Genomic DNA, 22,019 nt, shown 5'->3' with positions numbered 1-22,019 from the left:
CTGCAGCAGCTCCATTCTAACAACATACGACAGTCCTGCCATCCCGGGAATTAACCTCGTGAACCTACGCTGCACTCCCTCAATTGTAAGTACATCCTTCCTCAAATTTGGAGACCAAAACTGCACGCAATACTCCAGGTGTGGTCTCACTAGGGCCCTGTACAACTGCAGAATTACCTCTTTGCTCCTATACTCAACTCCTCGTTATGAAGGTCAATATGTCATTAGCTTTCTTCACTGCCTGCTGTACCTGCATGATTACTTTCAGTGACTGATGCACAAGGACCCCCCCAGATCTCTTTGTACTTCTACCCCTTTTCCTAACTTGACACCATTCAGATAATAATCTGCCTTAACCTCACATTTATCTACATTAAACTGCATCTGCCATGCATCTACCCACTCACCCAACCTGTCCAAGTCACCCTGCATTCTCATAGCATCCTCCTCACAGTTCACACTGCACCCAGCTTTGTGTCATCTGCAAATTTGCTGATGTTACTTTTAATCCCTTCATCTACATCATCAATGCATATTGCAAATAGCTGCGGTCCCAGCACCAAGCCTTACGGTAGCCCACTAGTCACTGCTTGCCATTCTGAAAGGGACCCGTTAATCCCTACTCTTTGTTTCCTGTCTGCCAACCAATGTTCTATCCATGTCAGTACCCTGCCCCCAATACCATGCGCTCTAATTTAAAGTTCAATTTCAAGTGAGTTTATTGTCATGTGTCCCTGATAGGACAATGAAATTCTTGCTTTGCTTCAGCACACAGAACATAGAAGGCATTTACTACAAAACAGATCAATGTGTCCATATACTATAATATAAATATATACACAGATGAATAAATAAAATGATAAAGTGCAAATAACAGATAATTGGTTATTAAAAATCAAAGTTTTGTCCGAGCCAGGTTTAATAGCCTGATGGCTGTGGGGAAGTAGCTATTCCTGAACCTGGTTGTTGCAGTCTTCAGGCTCCTGTACCTTCTACCTGAAGGTAGCAGGGAGATGAGTGTGTGGCCAGGATGGTGTTGGGTCTTTGATGATACTGCCAGCCTTTTTGAGGCAGCGACTGCGACAAATCCCCTCGATGGAAGGAAGGTCAGAGCCGATGATGGACTGGGCAACGTTTACTACTTTTTGTAGTCTTTTCCTTTGCAGGGCACTCAAGTTGCCGAATCAAGCCACGATGCAACCGGTCAGCATGCTCTCTACTGTGCACCTGTAGAAGTTAGAGAGAGTCCTCCTTGACAAACCGACTCTCCGTAGTCTTCTCAGGAAGTAGAGGCGCTGATGAGCTTTCTTGATAATTGCATTAGTGTTCTCGGACCAGGAAAGATCTTCAGAGATGTGCACGCCCAGGAATTTAAAGCTCTTGACCCTTTCAACCATCGACCCGTTGATATAAACGGGGCTGTGGGTCCCCATCCTACTCCTTCCAAAGTCCACAATCAGTTCCTTGGTTTTGCTGGTGTTGAGATGCCAGGTTATTGTGCTGGCACCATATGGACAATTGCTCGATCTCTCTTCTATACTCTGACTCATCCCCATCAGTGATACGTCCCACAACAGTGGTGTCGTCAGCGAACTTGATGTTGGAGTTCGTACTGTGACCAGCTACGCAGTCATGAGTATAGAGTGAGTACAGCAAGGGACTGAGCACGCAGCCTTGAGGTGCTCCCGTGCTGATTGTTATCGAGGCTGACACATTTCCACCAATACGAACAGACTGTGGTCTGTGAATGAGGAAGTCGAGGATCCAATTGCAGAGGGATGCGCAGAGACCCAGTTCTGCGAGTTTGGTAACCAGCTTGGAGGGGATGATTGTGTTAAATGCCGAGCTGTAATCGATGAATAACAGCCTGACATATGAGTTTTTGTTGTCCAAGTGGTCCAGAGAGGAGTGGAGGGCCAGCGAGATCGCATCCACCGTTCATCTGTTGTGGCGGTAAGCGAACTGCAGTGGGTCCAGGTTTTTGTCGAGGTAGGAGTTGATTTGCTCCATGATCATCCTCTCAAAGTACTTCATCACCACCGGCGTTAGTGCCACTGGTCGATAGTCATTGAGGCACGCCATCTTACTCTTCTTGGGCACTGGTATAATTGATGCCCTTTTAAAGCAGGTGGGGACCTCAGACCTCAGAATTGAGAAGTTGAAAATGTCCGTAAAAACTCCAGCCAGTTGGTCCGCACAGGTTTTTAGAACACGACCGGGTATACCATCAGGTCCAGGCGCTTTTCGAGGGTTCACCCCCCTGAAGGATTTCCTGACGTCGGCCTCGGTGACTGTGACTGAAATGCCATCACAGCGAATGGGGGATCGGGAAGGCACATCAGTATTCTCGCTATCAAAGCGTGCGTAAAACGCATTGAGCTCGCCAGGGAGTGATGTTTCGCTGACATTCGAGCTGCCTCCTGGTTTCGCCTTGTAGGAGGTGATTGCATTCAGGCCCCGCCACAGCTGCCGAACATCTGTCTCATCCTCCAGTTTGGAGCAGGTCCCTTTTGGCCTTTTTGATGGCCTTACCAAGGTCGTATCTGGACTTCTTGTAGGCCACTGTATCATCGGACGTGAATGCCCGGTGTGTGGACTTCAGAAGAGTGCGGATCTCAAAGTTCATCCAAGGTTTCTGATCGGGAAACACTCGGAAGGTTTTTGTGGGGATGCAGTCCTCTACACATTTCTTTAAGAAGTCTGTAACGACTGTGGCGTATTCGTTCAAGTCCGCTGCCGAGTCCTTGAACATAGCCCAGTCTACAGACTCCAAACAGTCCTGGAGTCGTTCCTCGGCCCCCCCCCCCCCCCCCCCGACCAGCTCTGTACTGTCCTCACTTCTGGGGGTGCGCTCTTCAATTGCTGCCTGTAGGCAGGAAGAAGCAGCACATGGTCGGATTTACCGAAGTGAGGGCGAGGGATAGAACGATAGGCCATCAAAAAGGCCAAAAGGAACTTCTGCTCCAAGCTGGAGGATGAGACAGATGTTTGGCAGCTGTGGCGGGGCCTGAATGCAATCACCTCCTACAAGGCGAAATCAGGAGGCAGCTCAAATGTCGGCGAAACGTCACTCCCTGTGAGCCTAATGCGTTTTACGCACGCTTTGATAGGGAGAATACTGATGTGCCTTCCCGAGCCCCCATTCGCTGTGATGGTATTTCAATCCCAGTAACAGAGGCCGACGTCAGGCAACCCTTCAGAGGGGTAAACCCTCGAAAAGCGCCTGGACCTGATGGTATACCTGGTCGTGTTCTAAAAACCTGTGCGGACCAACTGGCTGGAGTTTTTACGGACATTTTCAACCTTTCACTACTGAGGTCTGAGGTTCCCACCTGCTTCAAAAGGGCATCAATTATACCAGTGCCCAAAAAAAGTAAGGTGGCGTGCCTCAATGACTATTGACCTGTGGCACTAACGCCTGGGGTGATGAAGTGCTTCGAGAGGTTGATCATGGAGCAAATCAACTCCTACCTCGACAAAAACCTGGACCCACTGCAGTTCGATTAACGCCACAACAGATCAACGGTGGATGCGATCTCGCTGGCCCTCCACTCCACTCTGGACCACTTGGACACCAAAAACTCATATGTCAGGCTGTTATTCATTGATTACAGCTCGGCATTTAATACTATCATCCCCTCCAAGCTGGTTACCAAACTCGCAGAACTGGGTCTCTGCGCATCCCTCTGCAATTGGATTCTCGACTTCCTCATCCACAGACCAGTCTGTTCGTATTGGTGGAAATGTGTCAGACTCGATAAGAATCAGCACGGGAGCACCTCAAGGCTGTGTGCTCAGCCCCCTGCTGTACTCACTCTATACTCATGACTGCGTAGCTGGTCATAGTGCGAACTCCATCATGAAGTTCGCTGACGACACCACTGTTGTGGGACGTATCACTGATGGGGATGAGTCCAAGTATAGAAGAGAGATCGAGGAACTGTCCATATGGTGCCAGCACAATAACCTGGCCCTCAACGCCAGCAAAACCAAGGAACTGATTGTGGACTTTGGAAGGAGTAAGATGGGGACCCACAGTCCCGTTTATATCAATGGGTCGATGGTTGAAAGGGTCGAGCTTCAAATTCCTGGGCGTGCACATCTCTGAAGATCTTTCCTGGTCCGAGAACACTGATGCAATTATCAAGAAAGCACATCAGCGCCTCTACTTCCTGATAAGATTACGGAGAGTCGGTTTGTTAAGGAGGACTCTCTCTAACTTCTACAGGTGCACAGTAGAGAGCATGCTGACCGGTTGCATCGTGGCTTGGTTCGGCAACTTGAGCGCCCTGGAGAGGAAAAGACTACAAAAAGTAGTAAACACTGCCCAGTTCATCATCGGCTCTGACCTTCCTTCCATCGAGGGGATTTATCGAAGTCGCTGCCTCAAAAAGGCTGGCAGTATCATCAAAGACCCAACGCCATCCTGGCCACACACGCATCTCCCTGCTACCTTCAGGTAGAAGGTACAGGAGCCTGAAGACTGCAACGACCAGTTCAGGAATAGCTACTTCCCCACAGCCATCAGGCTATTAAACCTGGCTCGGACAAAACTCTGAACATTAATAACCCATTATCTGTTATTTGCACTTCATCAGTTTATTTATTCATGTGTTTTGTAGTCAATGCCTACTATGTTCTGTTGTGCTGAAGCAAAGCACGAATTTCATTGTCCTCTCAGGGACACATGACAATAAACTCACTTGAACTTGAACGTGATGGGCATTCTTGATGGTGGTGTAGCAGTGGTCGAGGGTGTTATGTCCTCTGGTGCAGCAGGAGACATGTTGGTGGAAGTTAGGGTGTGATTTCTTGAGGTTTGCCTTATTGAAGTCCCCAGCAATGGTGGTAAATGCCTCGGGGTATGACGTCTGGTGTTTGTTGACCACGGCGTGCAGCTCCTCCAGTGCCAGACGGACGTCTGCCTTGGGTGGGATGTAGACCGCGGTCAGGATGATGGAGGTGAATTCCCTTGCGAGGTAGCAGGGACGGCACTTTACCACCAGATGTTCCAGGTGCGGAGAGTAGGAGTTGGACAGGACTGCCACGTCTGCGCACCACACAGAGTTGACCATGAGGCTGACGCCCCCTTCTCTCGGCTGACGCCCCCTCCTCTCCCTTTCGTAGATGCCAGGGTACGGTCCCTACGGTGGATGGAGAACCCTTCAGGCTGGACCGCTGAGTCTGGGGAGCTGTGGGTGAGCCATGTCTCTGTGAAACAGAACACAGAGCATTCCCTCAGCTCCCTTTGATAAAGCAGCCTTGCCCTTAAGTCCTCCACTTTGTTTTCAAGGGACTGTACGTTGGCCAGTAGGATAGTAGGGAGAGGGGGCCGAAGTCCCCTGCGCTTCATTCTGACCTGAAGTCCTGCCCGTCGGCCACGTTTCCGGACACAATGGAGGCTTCCCCTTTGTTTCCAGGTTCCAGAAACCTGCTGTTTCTGCGGACCTGGGCTGGAACGGGGATTCCTTCACAGACGGCAGCTCCAGCTCTGTTACGAACGGGGGTTCCCCCAAAGTCAGCAGCTCCAGCTTCATTGTTTCTGGGAGATCTAGCCCGTCGGCTCTGGAAGTCATCCCGGGGTTTCCAGGTACCGTACCTGGGATCCTCAGTCGGGTCAGGAGTTTCACAGCCAGCGTGGGAAAGTTTAAAGTCCGGGGCTCCCGCAGCTGCAGGAGATCGCGAAAGCCAGGGCTTTCAGCTGCCCAAGCAGCTTGTCTGAAACGGCACAGATTACTGCCGTTTCCCTTATGCAGGTAAGTTGGTAAAAGTTGTAGGTGAACCTTTTATGTTCTGGTGCTCCGCAAAAGTCCCCGCAGGCAGGCGCCATCTTGGTTGGTAAAGGCAATTTTGCCCACTACTCTCTAATGTGGGACCTTATCAAATGCTTTCTGAAAGTCCAGGTACACTACATCCAGTGGCTCTCCCTTGTCCATTTTCCTAGTTACATCCTCAAAAAATTCCAGAAGATTAGTCAAACATGATTTCCGCTTCGTAAATCTATGCTGACCGATCCTGTTACTGCTATCCAAATGTGCTGCTATTTCATCTTTTATAATTGACTCCAGCATCTTCCCCACCACCGATGTCAGGGTAACTCGTCTATAATTCCGTTTTCTCTCTCCAGTCTTCCTTAAAAAGTGGGATAACATTAGCTGCCCGCCAATCCACAGGAACTGATTTGAGTCGATAGAACATTGGAAAACTATCACCAATGCTTTCACAATTTCTAGAGCCACTTCCTTATGTACCCTGGGATGCAGACCATCAGACCCGGGGGATTTAGTCCCATCAGTCTAACCAACATCATTCCTCCCTAATGTAAATTTCCTTCCGTTCCTCCGTCACCCTAGATCCTCTGGCCACTAGTACATCAGGGAGATTGGATCCGTCTTCACTAAAGACACAAACAAAGTACCAGTTCAACTCATCTGCCATTTCCGTGTTCTCCATAATAAATTCACCTGTTTCAATCTTCACAGGTCCAACTTTGGTCTTAGCTAATTTTTTCCTCTTCACATACTTAAAGAAGCTTTTACTATCCCCCTTTATATTCTTGGCTAGCATACCTACGTACCTCATCTTTCCTCCCCATATTGCCTTTAGTCATCTTCTGTTGCTCTTTAAAAGTTTCCCAATTCTCTGGCACACGCTCATCTTTGCTGTGTTATACTTCTTCTCTTTTATTTTTATACTGTCCCCGACTTCCGTTGTCAGCCACAGTCGCCCCTTACTCCCCTTTCTCTTTGGAATGAACTGATCCTGCAGCTTCTGAATTATTCCCAGAAATACCAGTCATTGTTGTTCCACTGTCATCCCTGCTAGGGTATCTTTCCAGTCACCTTTGGCCAGCTCCTCCCTCATGGCTCCATAGTCCCCTTTGTTCAATTGTAATACTGGCACTCGGATTTTCCTTCTCCCACACAAATTGTAGATTAATACTAATCATATTATGGTCACTACCACCTAATGGCTCCTTTACCTCGAGTTCCCTTATCAAATCAGGTTCATTACACAACACTAAATCCAGAATTGCCTTCTCCCTAGTAGGCTTCAGTACAAGCTGCTATAAGAATCCATCACGGAGGCACTCCACAAACTCTCTTTCTTGAGATCCAGTACCAATCTGATTTTCCCAGTATACCTGCATGTTGAAATCTCCCAGAACAACCGTAGCAGTACATTGGCGACATGCCAATTTTAACTCTTACTTTCAGGGCTGTCACTACTTAATGACATAAATTAAACAAGTAATCAAAATTGTTTATCATCACTTGGCGAGCAAAGCAATGGCCAGAATAGGGGCAAATATTAAAAATTAATAGGTTGTATTTAAATGCCTGCCACTTAAAAATTGTACATACCTGCTGGGAGATTGCTTTGTTCTTGTACCGTAACAATCATTGCAATCTGCTTCTGTAGTTTAGCAAGTTCATTCTCCAATATGTTGATTTTTTCCAGTGCTACATCACTGACCACTGTGGAAGTCCCAGGTTCTGTTGTGAGGTTCCTCATATTTGGCAGGGAAGCTTCCCTGGTGAAAGGTCTTGCAAAACAAAAGACTTGATGCTCAGCAAGGTTAGCATGGGATTTGTGCAGACAAGAAGTAACATGGCAAGAACTCAACAACTTAATTAAAATCCCCAAATTCCCATAATTTCCGGTTGATAAAAATGAGACAATGATTGATAGATTCAATTCATAGGCCATATCTTAAACACACAAAGCGTGCTATTTTTTCCATCTGGTTGCTTAATTATTACAATGGCCAGATATTAAAAGTGTCATGCATTACCAAATATTACAAATGTAAGTATACAAATAATAGAAACATATTTAATGATTTGTACTATGATATACTTTAAAGGGAACATCAATCTCAGGACCTTTTGTGCTAGCATTTTGCTTAAAAATGCAATTGAGCTGGGCATACACAGACTTTACATAAATAGTTTCAAAGTATGTGATAACACAATTGCCATTGTGCATAAACCCTCGTTATAATGGACCATGTGGGTGAGAAATGGGATCCATTAATGCCGATTGGCCGATATAACTGAGTACTGGATTACTGAATTATAGAATATCATTATATAAGTAGTAAGGGGCGGCAGAGTTGCTGCCTTACAGCGTCAGAGACTATATTTGCTGTCTGTAGAGAGTGTGTAAATTCTCCATGTGACCGCGTGGATTGAGAAAATACTTTTTCACCCAGAGAGTTGTGAATCTGTGGAATTCTCTGCCACAGAAAGCAGGAGACCAATTCACTGAATGTTTTCGAGTTAGATATAGCTCTTAGGGCTAACGGAATCGAGGGATATGGGGGAGAAAGTAGGTATAGGGAACTGATTTAGGATTATGAGTCATCATATCGAATGCTGGCTCAAAGGGCCAAATGGCCTACTCCTGCACCTATTTTCTACATGTTCCTCCGGGTTCTCTGGTTTTCTCACACACTCCAAAGATGTACAGATTTGTAGGTTAATTGGCTTCTGTAAATTATAAATTGTTCCTAGTGTGTAGGGTACAGCTGGTGTACGATGTGATCACTGATCGGCACAGACTCTGGGCTGAATGACTTGTTTCCGCGCTGTATCTGTAAAGTCTAAAAGAAACAATGAATTGCAGATGCTGGTTAATACACAAAAGGTGACAAAATACTGGAGTAACTCAGCGGGTCAGGTAGCATCTCTGGAGAACATGGACAGGTGACATTTCGGGTCGACACCATTCTTCATTCTCGGTCTGGAATTGGGCCTGGAAAACAGGCAAGATCACAGCCTCGGCCTGCTGGCGGACAGGGGGATAGACGAGGATTGGCAAGGTCATTAGTCATGGCCCACGGGTGGCCGGAGAGCAGGTTAGATTCAGCCTGGCGGTGACGGCTGCAACAGTAGGTCTGGCCTGGAAGGCCAGTGTCAGCAGCCCAGCTTGGAAGCAGCACGGGAGGTGGTGCGGGCTGAGTGCGGTGTTGGCGGCCTGGCCTGCAAGTGGCCAGGGGGGTGGTGCGAGCCAGGTGTGGCAAGTCTCCTGGAAGTGGCTGGGGAGAAAGCCTGACCTGGCGAAGGCCGGAAGGTCTGTCCGCTATAACAGAAATCTGTTATAAAGAGGTGCTTAATACAAGGGTGTACTGTAAGACTTTCATCCAGGAAATTACTGACCGGCTATTACTGCAAGGTAAAGGACAAATACACCAAAATAATATTCCTGAACCAGACACTCTGGATGGGATTGAGGATCAGTGAGCCTTTACACTTAGAGAGTAAACTATGCTGAATTTTAGATGCAATCATGGATTTTTATTCCATTAAAATCTTTTCCCTATGAATGCCTTGATCAAATAAAGAATGCTGTATACCAATACTAACTACATCAATAGCTGCAACTTGCAGATTAATTTGTAGTGAAATGCAGATATTGTCTAAAACCTTAAATACCTATTTACAATATTTATAGATTAAATTGCATTTTCATCAACTTATTTCCCAAGTTCAGGCATAGCAATATACATTATTTGTAAAGATATCTTGAAAAGGTGAAAATAGAAAACGATGGCATATTGAAAAATTCAATTGAATAAACTATATTCAGGATTATGCCATATGAATCACATTATTAAGCAAATTCTATCCTCATCCTTTCACCCCACCCAAGCTAAGAAACCTGTCAGTTTATTGTTTCTTAAGAAGAAAATAAAATACAGGAGACTCTCCACATTACTGAGGAGTCGCATTCCAAGGAAACTCTCTGTATCTCTACAATACAAACCTTAATCCAATGTTTTAAGCAGAGATGCATTCCTATGGGATATTTTTCTCTTTTATTGTCATTTTATCAGCAATGACAGTAAGTCCCCACCATTATTTAACAGCTGAGCATATAACATCAGACTTGGCGGAAATATCAATTTATTTTCCCCATTTTAATTTTGTCTCTGAAGGAGAAATCTCTACAAATAGGAAAATGGGAAAACCTTGTAAAATGGTCAACCTGAGAGCTTACATATGGGAGAAGGATGTTTGGCCAGCAGAGCAAAGTTAATTAAAGACCATGTTGGATGAGGCGATAATTAGTTTTGAGTACTGTTTAGATTGCAAGGCATAACTGGCTGGTACAAAGTTCATATGATAAGCAAAGTAATGACATCTATAATTTATAACAATCATATACACAGGGAATGGGAAAAATGGCTACTAGGTAAAGGATAATGTCCCAGCTGTCAGCAGATAAAGGCAATTCCTGCAACAATGAGCCCAGCATCACCAAGGCACACCACTAGTCAAAGGCTGACAAATAATGCTGGAGAAACTCAGCAGGTGAGGCAGCATCTATGGAAAGAAGGAATAGGCGACGTTTCGGGTCGAGTCCCTTCTTCAGACTGATGTCGGGAGGAGGGGGAAGAGAAAGGAAGTGGGCGGAGACAGTAGGACTTGTGGGAGAGCTGGGAAGGGGGAGTTGAAGTGCTGAGCAACCGGGCGATTAGGTTGGTTAACACGGACTGAATGGAGGTGATCAGCGAAGTGATCGCCGAGCCTGCACTTGGTCTCGCCGATGCAGAGAAGTTGACACCTATATCAGCGGATGCAGTAGATGAGGTTGGAGGAGGTGCAGGTTCACCTAGAAAGACTGATTGGGTCCTTGGTTGGTGTCGAGGGGGGAGGTACAGCGACAAGTGTTGAGGGAGTGCAGCGTAGGTTCACAAGGTTAATTCCCAGGAAGGCGGGACTGTCATATGCGAAGAGAATGGAACGGCTGGGCTTGCACACTCTGAAATTTAGAAGGATGAGGGATCTTATTGAAGCATAAAAGATTATTAAGGGTTTGGACACGCTAGAGGCAGGAAACAAGTTCCCGATGTTGGGGGCGTCCAAAACCCGGAGCCACATTTTAAGAATAAGGGGTAAGACATTCATAACAAAGATGAGGAAACATTTTTTCTCACAGAGAGTTGTGAGTCTGTGGAATTCTCTGCCTCAGAGGGCGGTGGAGGCCAGTTCTCTGGATACTTTCAAGAGAGAGCTAGATAGGGCTTAAAGATAGCAGAGTCAGGGGATATGGGGAGAAGGCAGGAATGGTGTACTGATTGGCTTCCATCACAGTGAAAATGTTGATTCCGTTGTGTGGGGATGTTTATGTTAAATTCTATTGAGTATTGTGTTCTTTTTATTTGTATGGCTGATGGTAACCCAAATCTCACTGTGCCAATTGGTGCGTGTGACAATAATTGTAACTTGAACTTGATTGTGGATGATCAGCTATGATCACATTGAATGGTGGTGCTGGCTCGAAGGGCCAAATAGCCTACTACTGAACCTATTATATATTTCCTGCAGTTGCACGGAAAAGTACCCGTGGAGGGGGTGGTTTGGGTGGGAAGGGACAAATTGACCAGGGAATTACGGAGGGAACGGTCTCCACAGTCCTGGGCCTCCTCCATTGCCAGAGTGAGGCCCAGTGCAAATTGGAGGAACAGCACCTCATATTTCGCTTGGGTAGTTTGCACCCTAGCGGTATGAATGTTGACCTCTAATTTTAGATAGCCCTTGCTTTCTCCCTGCATTCCCACCCCTTCCCAGTTCTCCCACAAGTCCTAATGTCTCCGCCTACTTCCTTTCTCTTTCCTGCCCCCCCCCGTCATCAGTCTGAAGGGTCTCGACTCAAAACGTCACCTATTCCTTCTCTCCATAGATGCTGCCTCACCTGCTGAGTTTCCCCAGCATTTTATGTCTACCTTCGATTGTTCCAGCATCTAGTTCTTTCTTAAACACTAGTCAAAGGCTTCCAGTCTGTAAAACAAATCACCATCACCCTCTGCTTCCTTCCACTGAGCCAATTCTCTACCCAGTCGGCTGGCTCTCCCTGGATCCCACACAATCTACCATTCCAGAGCAGCCTACCATGCAAAAACATGCCTTGTTGAAGTCCATATAGACAACATTCATGGCTTTGCCCTCACCAAACTTTTTGGTAACTTCTTCAATAAAGTCAAGATTCGTAGGACATTATCCTCCATGTACAGAACCATGCTGACAATCTCTAATCAGCCCCCATCTCTCCAAATGCACATCTTATACCTCAGAATCCTCTCCATTAACTTTATACCTCAGAATCCTCTCCATTAACTTGCCTACCACAGATGTTAGGCTCATTAGTCTAGTTCCCAGGCTTTTCCTTGCAGCCCTTAACTAGAAGCATGACATTAGCCACCCTCTAATCTTCCAGCACCCCACCCCTGTATAATGATAGTTCTCAGCCAGGGCGCCTTCAATTTGCAGGAAGCTACATTAGCAGGGGTAAATAAAAGCTTGGTAAATCAAGTAGATTTTATAGAAGCTCTAAACAATCAAACAAGGTTATGCCAACAATACAAGGAAGAAATTCAAAAGCTCAAATTTGAAACAGACAATCACAGAATCTGCCAGCAAGAAAGTTGCGGGGAACGGGATCTATGTGTGGAATTTTAGGAAAACAGGAGGGTTAGACAATGGAAATGGAGGACAAAACCTTAAAGAGATCTGAACATACAGATAACAATATATATGATGTTGAAGCAGAATTTAATGGGGGCCACGCAGGCGACCTGGGAAGTGCAGCCAGTCCTGGGGCACACAGGCGACCTGGGAACTGCAGCCAGCCCCGGGGCACGCAACGGACCTGGGAACTGCAGCCAGCTCCTGGGCACGCAGGCGACCTGGGCACAATAGCGAGACCTGGGGCAAACGAGCCGATCTGGGCTCTAAGCCAGTCCCGGGGCAGACAAGCCAACCTGGGAGCTACAGCCAATCCTGGGGCAGGTGAGCCGACCTGGGCGCTACAGCTAGTCCCGGGGGGCAGGCGAGCCGACCTGGGAACTGCAGCCAGTTCCGGGGACGCGTGCTGATCTAGGAACTGCAGCCAGTCCCAGAACATGCGAGGGACGTGGGAACTTATAGAAACATATAAAATTATAAAAGGACTGGACAAGCTAGATGCAGGAAAAATGTCCCCAATGTTGGGCGAGTCCAGAACCAGGGGCCACAGTCTTAGAATAAAGGGGAGGCCATTTAAGACTGAGGTGAAAAAAAACGTTTTCACCCAGAGAGTTGTGAATTTATGGAATTCCCTGCCACAGAGGGCAATGGAGACCAAATCACTGGATGGATTTAAGAGAGTTAGATAGAGCTCTAGGGGCTAGTGGAATCAAGAGATATGGGGAGAAGGCAGGCACGGGTTATTGATTGGGGACGATCAGCCATGATCACAATAAATGGCGGTGCTGGCTCGAAGGGCCAAATGGCCTCCTCCTGCACCTATTTTCTACATTTCTATGCAGAAAACTAATTGAAAAACGTGAAAACTAATACGAAAAACAATACCAAGTGTTACACTATGGCGATAGATGTGGCCCGCCATCCGCTCAGACATGGGTCCTGGCCCCTATGGAGAACAAGGTTGCTGACCCCTGAACTAAACTGACAAGACAAGCATTGTACACTGAACAAAATATATTACAAACTTTGGTGCTATAGTTTAGTGTTGAGTGCTAACAACCTCATTGTGAAAACATTTGAAGCATTGCTAAATTCCTGCCGAGACTGGGAGCTACAATAGTCAACACAACCAAAACTACATACACTACAAGATTTTTTAATCTATAGAATGACAATAAAACATACCTCAGCTTGGTAAAGGAATCACCTGGATCACCAATAATCCACCCTACATCAACCAGGGAAGTAACTGTCCCATCCTGTGCTTCAGACGAATTCTGAGCCGCTTCTCTGAAGCCATGAAAAATCTGTTCAAGATGTTTTAAAGCAAATTAATGATTCAGTTTTCACAAGGCAAAAAAAAGTTCAAGTATTGATAGAATGCTTAAAAAGATCAGCGTGTTATTTTTGAGCATGGCTACATAATAGCAAGATTTCTAGTTATGGAACAAAATTCTTCAGTAAATGGCCCTGTGGATAGAATAATGTAAACAGCCTGTTGTGGTTCAGTTTCTCTTAAACAGACAAAAACGCAAATAAAATCAGTAATCAAGTGGTAAAATCTATATTTCGCCAGGCGGGAGTGGTAGTGACTCTTACAGTATGTAGATAATGACTATACAGAGCAACTCTGATCCCACACAAAGGGGCAGTGTTTAAATAGATATATTTATATCCTAATAATCAGCGATTCAGCAATACTTTATCTATAGAGCATAGTACAGCCTCTTGCTTCTTAAGATTGACAGCTTCTTAAGATTGACAGGTTCTTCCGAGAGAGGAAGGGTTAGCCATATATGGTTATGATAAGACTATTTTTCTGCAAATCAAGCATCTTGTTTTAACTTAATGACTCACATTATAATCTTATAGAGCAAGGGTAAGTAAGTAAGTACATTTTATTTATATAGCACGTTTAAATCAACTCGCGTTGAAACCAAAGTGCTTTACATAGATGAAATAATTAGGTTTCCGTACATCCATAGAAAAATTTAAAAAAACATAAAAACGACACAACACATTATAGAATTTAACATGAACGTCCCCCCACGGCAGAATCAAAACTTTCCACTGTGGGGAAAGGGACTAGAAAGTTCAGTACTCTTCCTCTGTGATCACCCGAGGTCGGGGCCTATTTGTGGCTTCCGCAGCCAGTCGCCGCAAAGGCAGCCCGATGTTTTCAGGTCCTCTTGCCGGATGATGGAGCTCCGGCGTCGGGGGAAACACTCCGCAGCGGCTTGGAATACCTGGAACGGCCGCTCCCTCCCCGGAGACCACGGCTCCCGATGTCCGCCGGTCGGAGCTCCAACTCTGGCGATCTCGGCGAGAGATCCCAGGCTCCGCGGTGTTTTAAATCCAGCGCCGCCCGTGGCTGGACGCTCCGCAGACCGCAGCTCCTCGATGTTGGAGTCGGCGGTCACAGCACTCCGGAGCTTACCGCACGGCGACCCGGTAAGGCATCGCCCGCTCCGTGGTGGTGCTTCAGTGCTGTGCCGCCGCCGAAACTGGGGTTCTGGCCGGTCCCGACAGGAGACGCCGCTCCAGTCTTGATGGTAGGAAGGGGCAAAGAAGCCAAGGGTCTGAATATCCTCTTAATGTTTATATTATAGAGGAGGCATTAATGAAGTTGTGCTTGTTAACTCGCTTGTGTTACGGGGGAAAAGAACTGACTTTGCAATTAATAGGAGAAAGGTAACAGCCTAATTTCAGCTGAATCAATTTTTGTAACTTTTAAATCTTTTAAACTTCCTCACCTGTTCCATGGAGAATATTAATTGAGCAGAACTTTACATACTTTAAGTACAAGAAACCTTATGATCAATTAAATGTATTAATAAAACTGCAGCTCTCAAATGTTGTTTGGCACAATTTTCCACAATTTACCAAGATCAGAAGATACACAATTCCACTGGCACAGAGTTCCAAAAAATAATGGCACATGTGATCTAATCAGTTAGTAAACCTACTCTTAGTCCCCATTCATCGCCACTAAAGACCTGCAGTGATACATGCTTTTTCATGATAGCTGCAATTGGGCCTTATTTGCTTCTGTTATCTCATCATGCAGACCTAATACAAATCAACTCATAGGGAATCTATAGACTATAATAAACAAAATCACTGATATGTTTGTATAGCTTGTTTTATCAATTAAAACTCCTATCATATGCTATCATATAAACACAGTTAATTTTGCATTGCAATTATTCCAGATCCAAGATCTCCAAGTAATGTGCACAGGATAGACAACCCAATTGGGAAATTGAAGCACTAACAATTTCACAGCGTAAATCATTGATCATCACAGTGGAAATACCATCATAGCTTCCATACTAGATATAGAATTTTGCAAATAACCAAAATAGAATTAAAGCAAGTGGGCTACGCCAGATATAAAATCAAAATATAATTCCATTGAGTAATATACGAGAGTAAATGGAATGGCCGAGATATATTCCAAGGCTACACCATCTACTGCCCTGTCTCTTGCAAAGATACTATAGGTATGTTGCAAAGCGTACCTGAAGCGTCGTTGAAAATCTGCCGTTGTGGGTGTGCGCGATTTTGGCGCCGTTTAGAGGGGGCGGGTTTAAAACGCGATTTTCTCTAAGCTGTTCCAATCGAAAATGTTCAGCCTAGTTAATTATTAACGAAAAATCGCTGGAAGACCCCGTCGCAAAAGCTATTATTAGGTTTAAAGGCCTTGAATAATAGTTTTAGTAGTTTAAAAATCAATCTCTAAACCCGCGACAGCCAGCAACCGCAGAGTCTCATAAAGCAAACAACTGAAGTTAGGTTGTATATTTTTACATTAAAAAGGGCTTCTAAAGATCCCTTTATACTAAGTTTAATATTGCGAGTAGCTCAATTTGGGCCCATTATATCCCGCAGTATTTTTCTCGGCATTTGAGGCACAAATCTACCGCAATGTGAACGTTCTAAACCAGCGCGTTCCACAGGATCCCTCTGGAAAGCTGATTTAAATGGGCATTTATTTACAGCAATTGAACACTAAATTCCTTCCATTTGGCCTATAAATTAATGTAAATGAGATTTAAAAATCATGTTTTATTGTGAATTATTTGTGAATATTATTTGGACATTTAGGCTATTTAAAAATGTTAATCATTTATTAAAAAATGGATAGATGTTTAGATCTAGTAATTGAAGTCTGAAATTAGCTACAATTAGGTAACTAACTAATTATATGCTTTAATTTCAGGTCATCCAAGTAAGATTATTTTATATTTGTTTCAGAATGCTTCAATCTATGATAACTGAAAAATTCATTCAGTTCTCTTAATTTTTAAGAAAGTTATGGGCTTTTGACTGTTCACGATCACAGCTTTTTTGTTATGTCCATAGAAAATCAATAGGGAACAAGATGCTCATTTCCCAGTATGAAAATGGCCATAACTTTTTAAATACTTGAGATATGAAAGTGAATTAGGTGTCAAATTAAACTTATTTTTATGCTTTATCTGATGGGATAAATTACAGACTTGATTTTTAAAATCTCAAAATTTTGTAACATTGCTAGATACTAACCCCTACTCTCAATTTCTCAGCCCCCACTGCATCTGCTCCCAAGATGATGCATTCCTTTCTAAGACATCCAGTATGTCCTCATCCTTCAGTAAACGTGGTTTTCCCTGCTGTCATAGATGGACCTCTCACTCGCGTCTCCTCTGTATCCCATAATTCTGTTCTCACCTCCTCATCCCCAGATGTAACACCTGTCCCTATTCCCTACTCACCTCTATCCAGGTACTCCAGCAGTCCTTCCAGGTGAGAGGTTCACATGCATCTACTTCATCTGGTGTTTCTGCTGCAGCCTCCAGTGCATTGGAGGAAGACCAAGTTCAGTCCACCAAGGCCTGTCAGATCTCCCGGTTACTAACCATTTTAAATCCTCTTCCCATTCCTATAATGACATTTCTGTCCTGGACTCTTCCATTGTCAGAGTGAGGCCATATGCAAACTAGAGAAACAATGCCTCATTCTGCTTGGGTGGCTTAAAGTCCAACAGTAGAACATTAAATTCTTCAATGTCAGGTAACAACATAACCCCCCCCCCCCCCCAGCTCTCCTGTGCTCCACCTGGACTCGTACCTATTTCTTTCATCTCAGGCCTTTGTCCAAACATCTGCCAAACAAAAAAAGACACCCTCATCTGCGTCAGTCTCTGACATAACTGGCTTTGTCCTGCTCCTCCTCTCTTCCACCTCACGCGCCACAATCAGTCTGAAGAAGGGTCCCAACCCAAAATGTCACCTATTCGTGTTCTCCAGTGATGTTGTCTGACCCACTGGGTTACTCCAGCACCGTCTCATTTTGTAAACCATCTGCAGTTCCATTTTTCCCTATTATTCTCAAAGATCCATACTTAACCACATTTTCTTCTCATCAAAGCCATTCACAGAAATGTATCTGGGTTGATTTAACATCAACTTTAACTCTTCATCTCCTCTGGCTTCCTTAGCTCTTTGTCCAGTCTTGAATGATGTCTGGTAGTTTATCACAAAGTTAACCAAAATCATTTCACAAAGTATTTGTAACTTTGGCATCCGATTTGACCTTAAACAGAGTTCGAAATCTCATCCCTTCTCCATCATAATGACTGACAACCTCCATAATACAGCTGTGCCTCAGCTGTTGCAGAACTCACACCACATCACTTTCACATTCAATTATTTTGGTATGCTCATAGCCTTCCACCTTTGACTCTGATAAATTGTAATGTCTCCAAACATTTGCTTTATATATTTCTTTCCTACAAGTGCCTTATTGACCTAATTGGATCTGTCACCAAACAGTAAATGTAAAACATATACTTATTGTCCTTCATAACTATTCAGAATATTTTTCAATCATATTTACCTTGCCACTGCTGTGCTACATTTTCTGTCCAGAGTGCTTAATAACTAGGTTTCTTAATTTTTTACCACCACTTTTGACGTTAAACTATGTAACCTCTGCAGCAAAGTCCCTCGCCCGATTCCCCCAATTGATTCACAAATAACGTTGCCTGCACAAGATCAGAAGCAGCATCATCAAGTCACATCTATATAATTAAAACTCAAATCTTGACCACTTCCTGTTTGCACTGCATATTGATTTTAGAAAAAACACTACCACTTACGGCTGTGATTTTTGGCCATCTTACTCAGAGTCCCACTCCGCTGCACGGGACAAGAGGATTTTTCCCATCGATGAAAAATAAGACATTAATGTTTTAAAAATGTTGAGATTCTCTCTCCTGTCAATCACACCATGAAGGCCACGCCCATTCGGGTGGCAGGGGGAGGGACTGTAAAACCCGGAAGTGTGGACGTGGCTCAGTCTCTGCAAGATGGGGGAGAGAGGTCACGACTCTCTGTCTGAGCTATGAACCAACTGAACACACTGAATGTCTACTGACCTGTGAGTGTGGTGTTTTATGTGGTTTTGTGGTGACCTTGCACCCTGCTTGAAGTGGTATGAAACTGCACTTGAATTTGGTGGCCTTGCTCCCTGCTTGAAATGGTATGAAACTGCACTTGAATTTGGTGGCCTTGCACCCTGCTTGAAATGGTAAGAAACTGCAATTGAATTTGGTGGCCTTGCATCCTGCTTGAAATGGTATGAAACTGCACTTGAATTTGGTGGCCTTGCACCCTGCTTGAAGTGGTAGGAAACTGCACTTGAATTTGGTGGCCCCCTGCTTGAAATGTATGAAACTGCACTTGAATTTGGTGGCGTTGCAGCCTGCTTGAAATGGCATTAAACTGCACTTGAATTTGGTGGCCTTGCAACCTGCTTGAAGTGGTATGAAACTGCACTTGAATTTGGTGGCCTTGCACCCTGCTTGAAGTGGTAGGAAACTGCTCTTGAATTTGGTGGCCTTGCACCCTGCTTGAAGTGGTAGGAAACTGCACTTGATTTTGGTGGCCTTGCACCCTGCTTGAAGTGGTAGGAAACTGCACTTGATTTTGGTGGCCTTGCACCCTGCTTGAAGTGGTAGGAAACTGCATTTGAATTTGGTGGCCTTGCACCTGTTTGAAATGGAATTTCAAGGAATAGCCGTGTCAACTGCCAGCCCACCAGCCGTGAGTGAGTGAGCTGCCAGCATGCCAGGCATGAGTGACTGAGCTGCCAGCCCAGGAATCCATTCGGCCCACAATGTCCATACTAGACCTCTGGAAACTAGTCCCTTCAGCCCACAACACCCATACTAGCGCTCCAGAAAGCGCCCCCCCCCCCCCCCTCCCACTGGCCACCAATATTGCAATTGGTGGAGAGGTGGAATATTGCAATGGGGGACCAGCCCTCCCGTGTGAACATGGGACCCAACGGGTCCCACTTAGTCTAGTATCAACTAAACTTGGACAAATAACTTTGCTTTACACCAACTTCAAGGACAGTTAGAAATTATTAATAGAAGCTAGCCTTCCCAAAGTCATTGACCTGAAACATTTGCTCTTTCATTTTGTATTATGTGAAAGAAATAAGAAAAAACTCAGCTTTGTAAAGCCAAGCAGCACATTTTTAAATTGTACTTTTAAAATGTATTTTATTAATCCTCTTCAGCCAGTATAAGTGTCAACTATTGGAACTAGTTTTCAAATTTAAGCCCAAAAGTCCTGCGCTTTGTAGAGGTTGGATTTTTTTTTAAAACGCCATTTTATTCTCCAAGTAGGATTTGTGCCTGGACCTCTGCTGTTGCCAATCCAAAATCAAGTTTGAAATCAAAGATGTGCCTCATTCTACTCCTTTTCAGATTTTCCATCTGTGCAGATGCCCCCTGACTTCCACTGTCAGTATTAAAAATCGAGCATTCAGCATTTTAAATGATCTGGATAAATTTACACATTAATTCAGTCGCTCATCCATGCAGCTTAACTAATTATATGCAATTGTTCACGTTATCGGACTAGAATTAGGCCATTCGGCCCATAGAGTCTACTTCGCCATTCAATCATGGCTGATCTCTGCCACCTAATCCAATTTTCCTGCCTCCTCCCCATAACCATCCACACCCATTCTAATCAAGAACTTGTCTATCTCTGTGTTAGAAAGATTCACTGATGGCCTCCACAGCCCTCTGTGGCAATTAGTTCTCTCCCCTTTGGGATAGAACAAGGATATCAGGGCTCTCACAACTTTTTTTCTCCGTTACCAGCCGGACAACCCTGGCAGCTTTTTAGGTTGCCAAATGACAGTTTAAGTGGTCATTTAAGACGGCTTGCATGACGCGTGCGATAATATGCTCGGACGAAGTGCGTAGTTACCAGTCTGAATTATGCTCAATGAAGCATTCACGTATTATTTCTGCTTCAAATAAAGTCACAAACTAAACATATTCACCAATCAAGACATGATATATACCACAATGACATGCAGCAAAATTATAATACAGTATCTCAACTCATTTTACACGTTGCAATGAATGCAATTTCTATTATTTCTTTCCACTTCCAAACAAAAATGTGGTTGGATTATTCAGCGTATGATCAACCTGTGTCAATAAATCCTGGACCATGGTAACATATATGCTTAACCATGCACACTACAGATTGATGCAAGCATATTTTCTGTGAAGAACCAACAATTATCATGACATGGCCATAGCAGGGTCTTTTCCTCTTGAATCTTCAATCATCAATCTCTGTTGTGCCCAGTCACAGCAAGGTCAGTTGATAAAGAATTGAATCGATCTGTTTGACACCTTTGAAGGTAGACACAGTAACAACATCAAGAGGGGAAAAATAGATACATAATATATCCCTTCTGCTCTAGGATTTTGTAATTTAAAAGAAATAGAGAATGGAAGTGTACTTTGATTTTATTTTTCTTGTAACATACTTGTTACTGTATAATTATTATTACCTGACCAGACTAATACCATACTTTTGAATGTACGTAGTACCTCTTTTACTCTGTGACCACTAAGAAGATGAATCATGGAAGTAGGTGACTATAGGTGACATGGAACTTGGCAAGTGAGATTGCCCAGAAAGGCAATAAAAATGGCTGAAGTGGTTTTTTTTTTGGGGGGAGATGGAATATCAACTTTAAATGAACAGAAACATTATATTTGTGAGAACTTGTGTAACTTTTCTGCTTGATATTTAATCCATCTCCTGAAAAGCAAAGTAAAGACAGAGCTGTTCAAATACATCTAAAAGTCACTTTAATTGTTATCTGAGTCGCTCTCGAGCAGAGCATCGTCCTCATCAGCCTTGTCACTGTCAGGGTGAGGTCCCCAGGCAAATGCTGCAGCTGAGTCTTCTCCCGTGTCAGCCCTCCTTGCCCTCATCCCTCCTGCATGCCACAAGCTGATGGCTGGCCAGGGATCAAAGTCCTTGATGTTACTGGCCTGCAGCATGATGAGCTGGTCCGTCACCTGGTTGTCCTGGAGGAAACTTCGGATGGTGGTCTTCAGCCGGCTGAAGCCTCGCTCAGCCTCAGCTGAACTTGCCGGTATGGTAAGGGTGAGGTCAAGGAGAGGGCAGATGTTGGGTAGCTCTTCTGGTGTGGGACTTCAGGAACACCATGCTGTATCACAAC

The 22,019-nt window shown here is 44.6% G+C and overlaps 1 protein-coding gene across 4 annotated transcripts in view; it reads right to left on the bottom strand.

Annotated features, from left to right (window-relative positions):
- Nucleotides 1-22,019, bottom strand: part of mtfr1 (mitochondrial fission regulator 1) — a 46,256-nt gene that overhangs the window by 13,039 nt on the left and 11,198 nt on the right. For all 4 annotated transcript variants that reach the window (XM_033019803.1, XM_033019800.1, XM_033019801.1 and 1 more), the window contains 2 exons: nucleotides 13,656-13,777; nucleotides 7,365-7,546 (listed from right to left, as the gene is read on the bottom strand). In XM_033019803.1, the coding sequence (XP_032875694.1) occupies nucleotides 7,365-7,546; nucleotides 13,656-13,777 (304 nt within the window). The remainder of the gene's footprint in view (nucleotides 1-7,364; nucleotides 7,547-13,655; nucleotides 13,778-22,019) is intronic.

The sequence above is a fragment of the Amblyraja radiata genome, chromosome 4, assembly GCF_010909765.2.
Source record: "Amblyraja radiata isolate CabotCenter1 chromosome 4, sAmbRad1.1.pri, whole genome shotgun sequence".
NCBI lineage: Eukaryota > Metazoa > Chordata > Chondrichthyes > Rajiformes > Rajidae > Amblyraja > Amblyraja radiata.
This window is presented reverse-complemented; position numbering and strand designations above follow the sequence as displayed.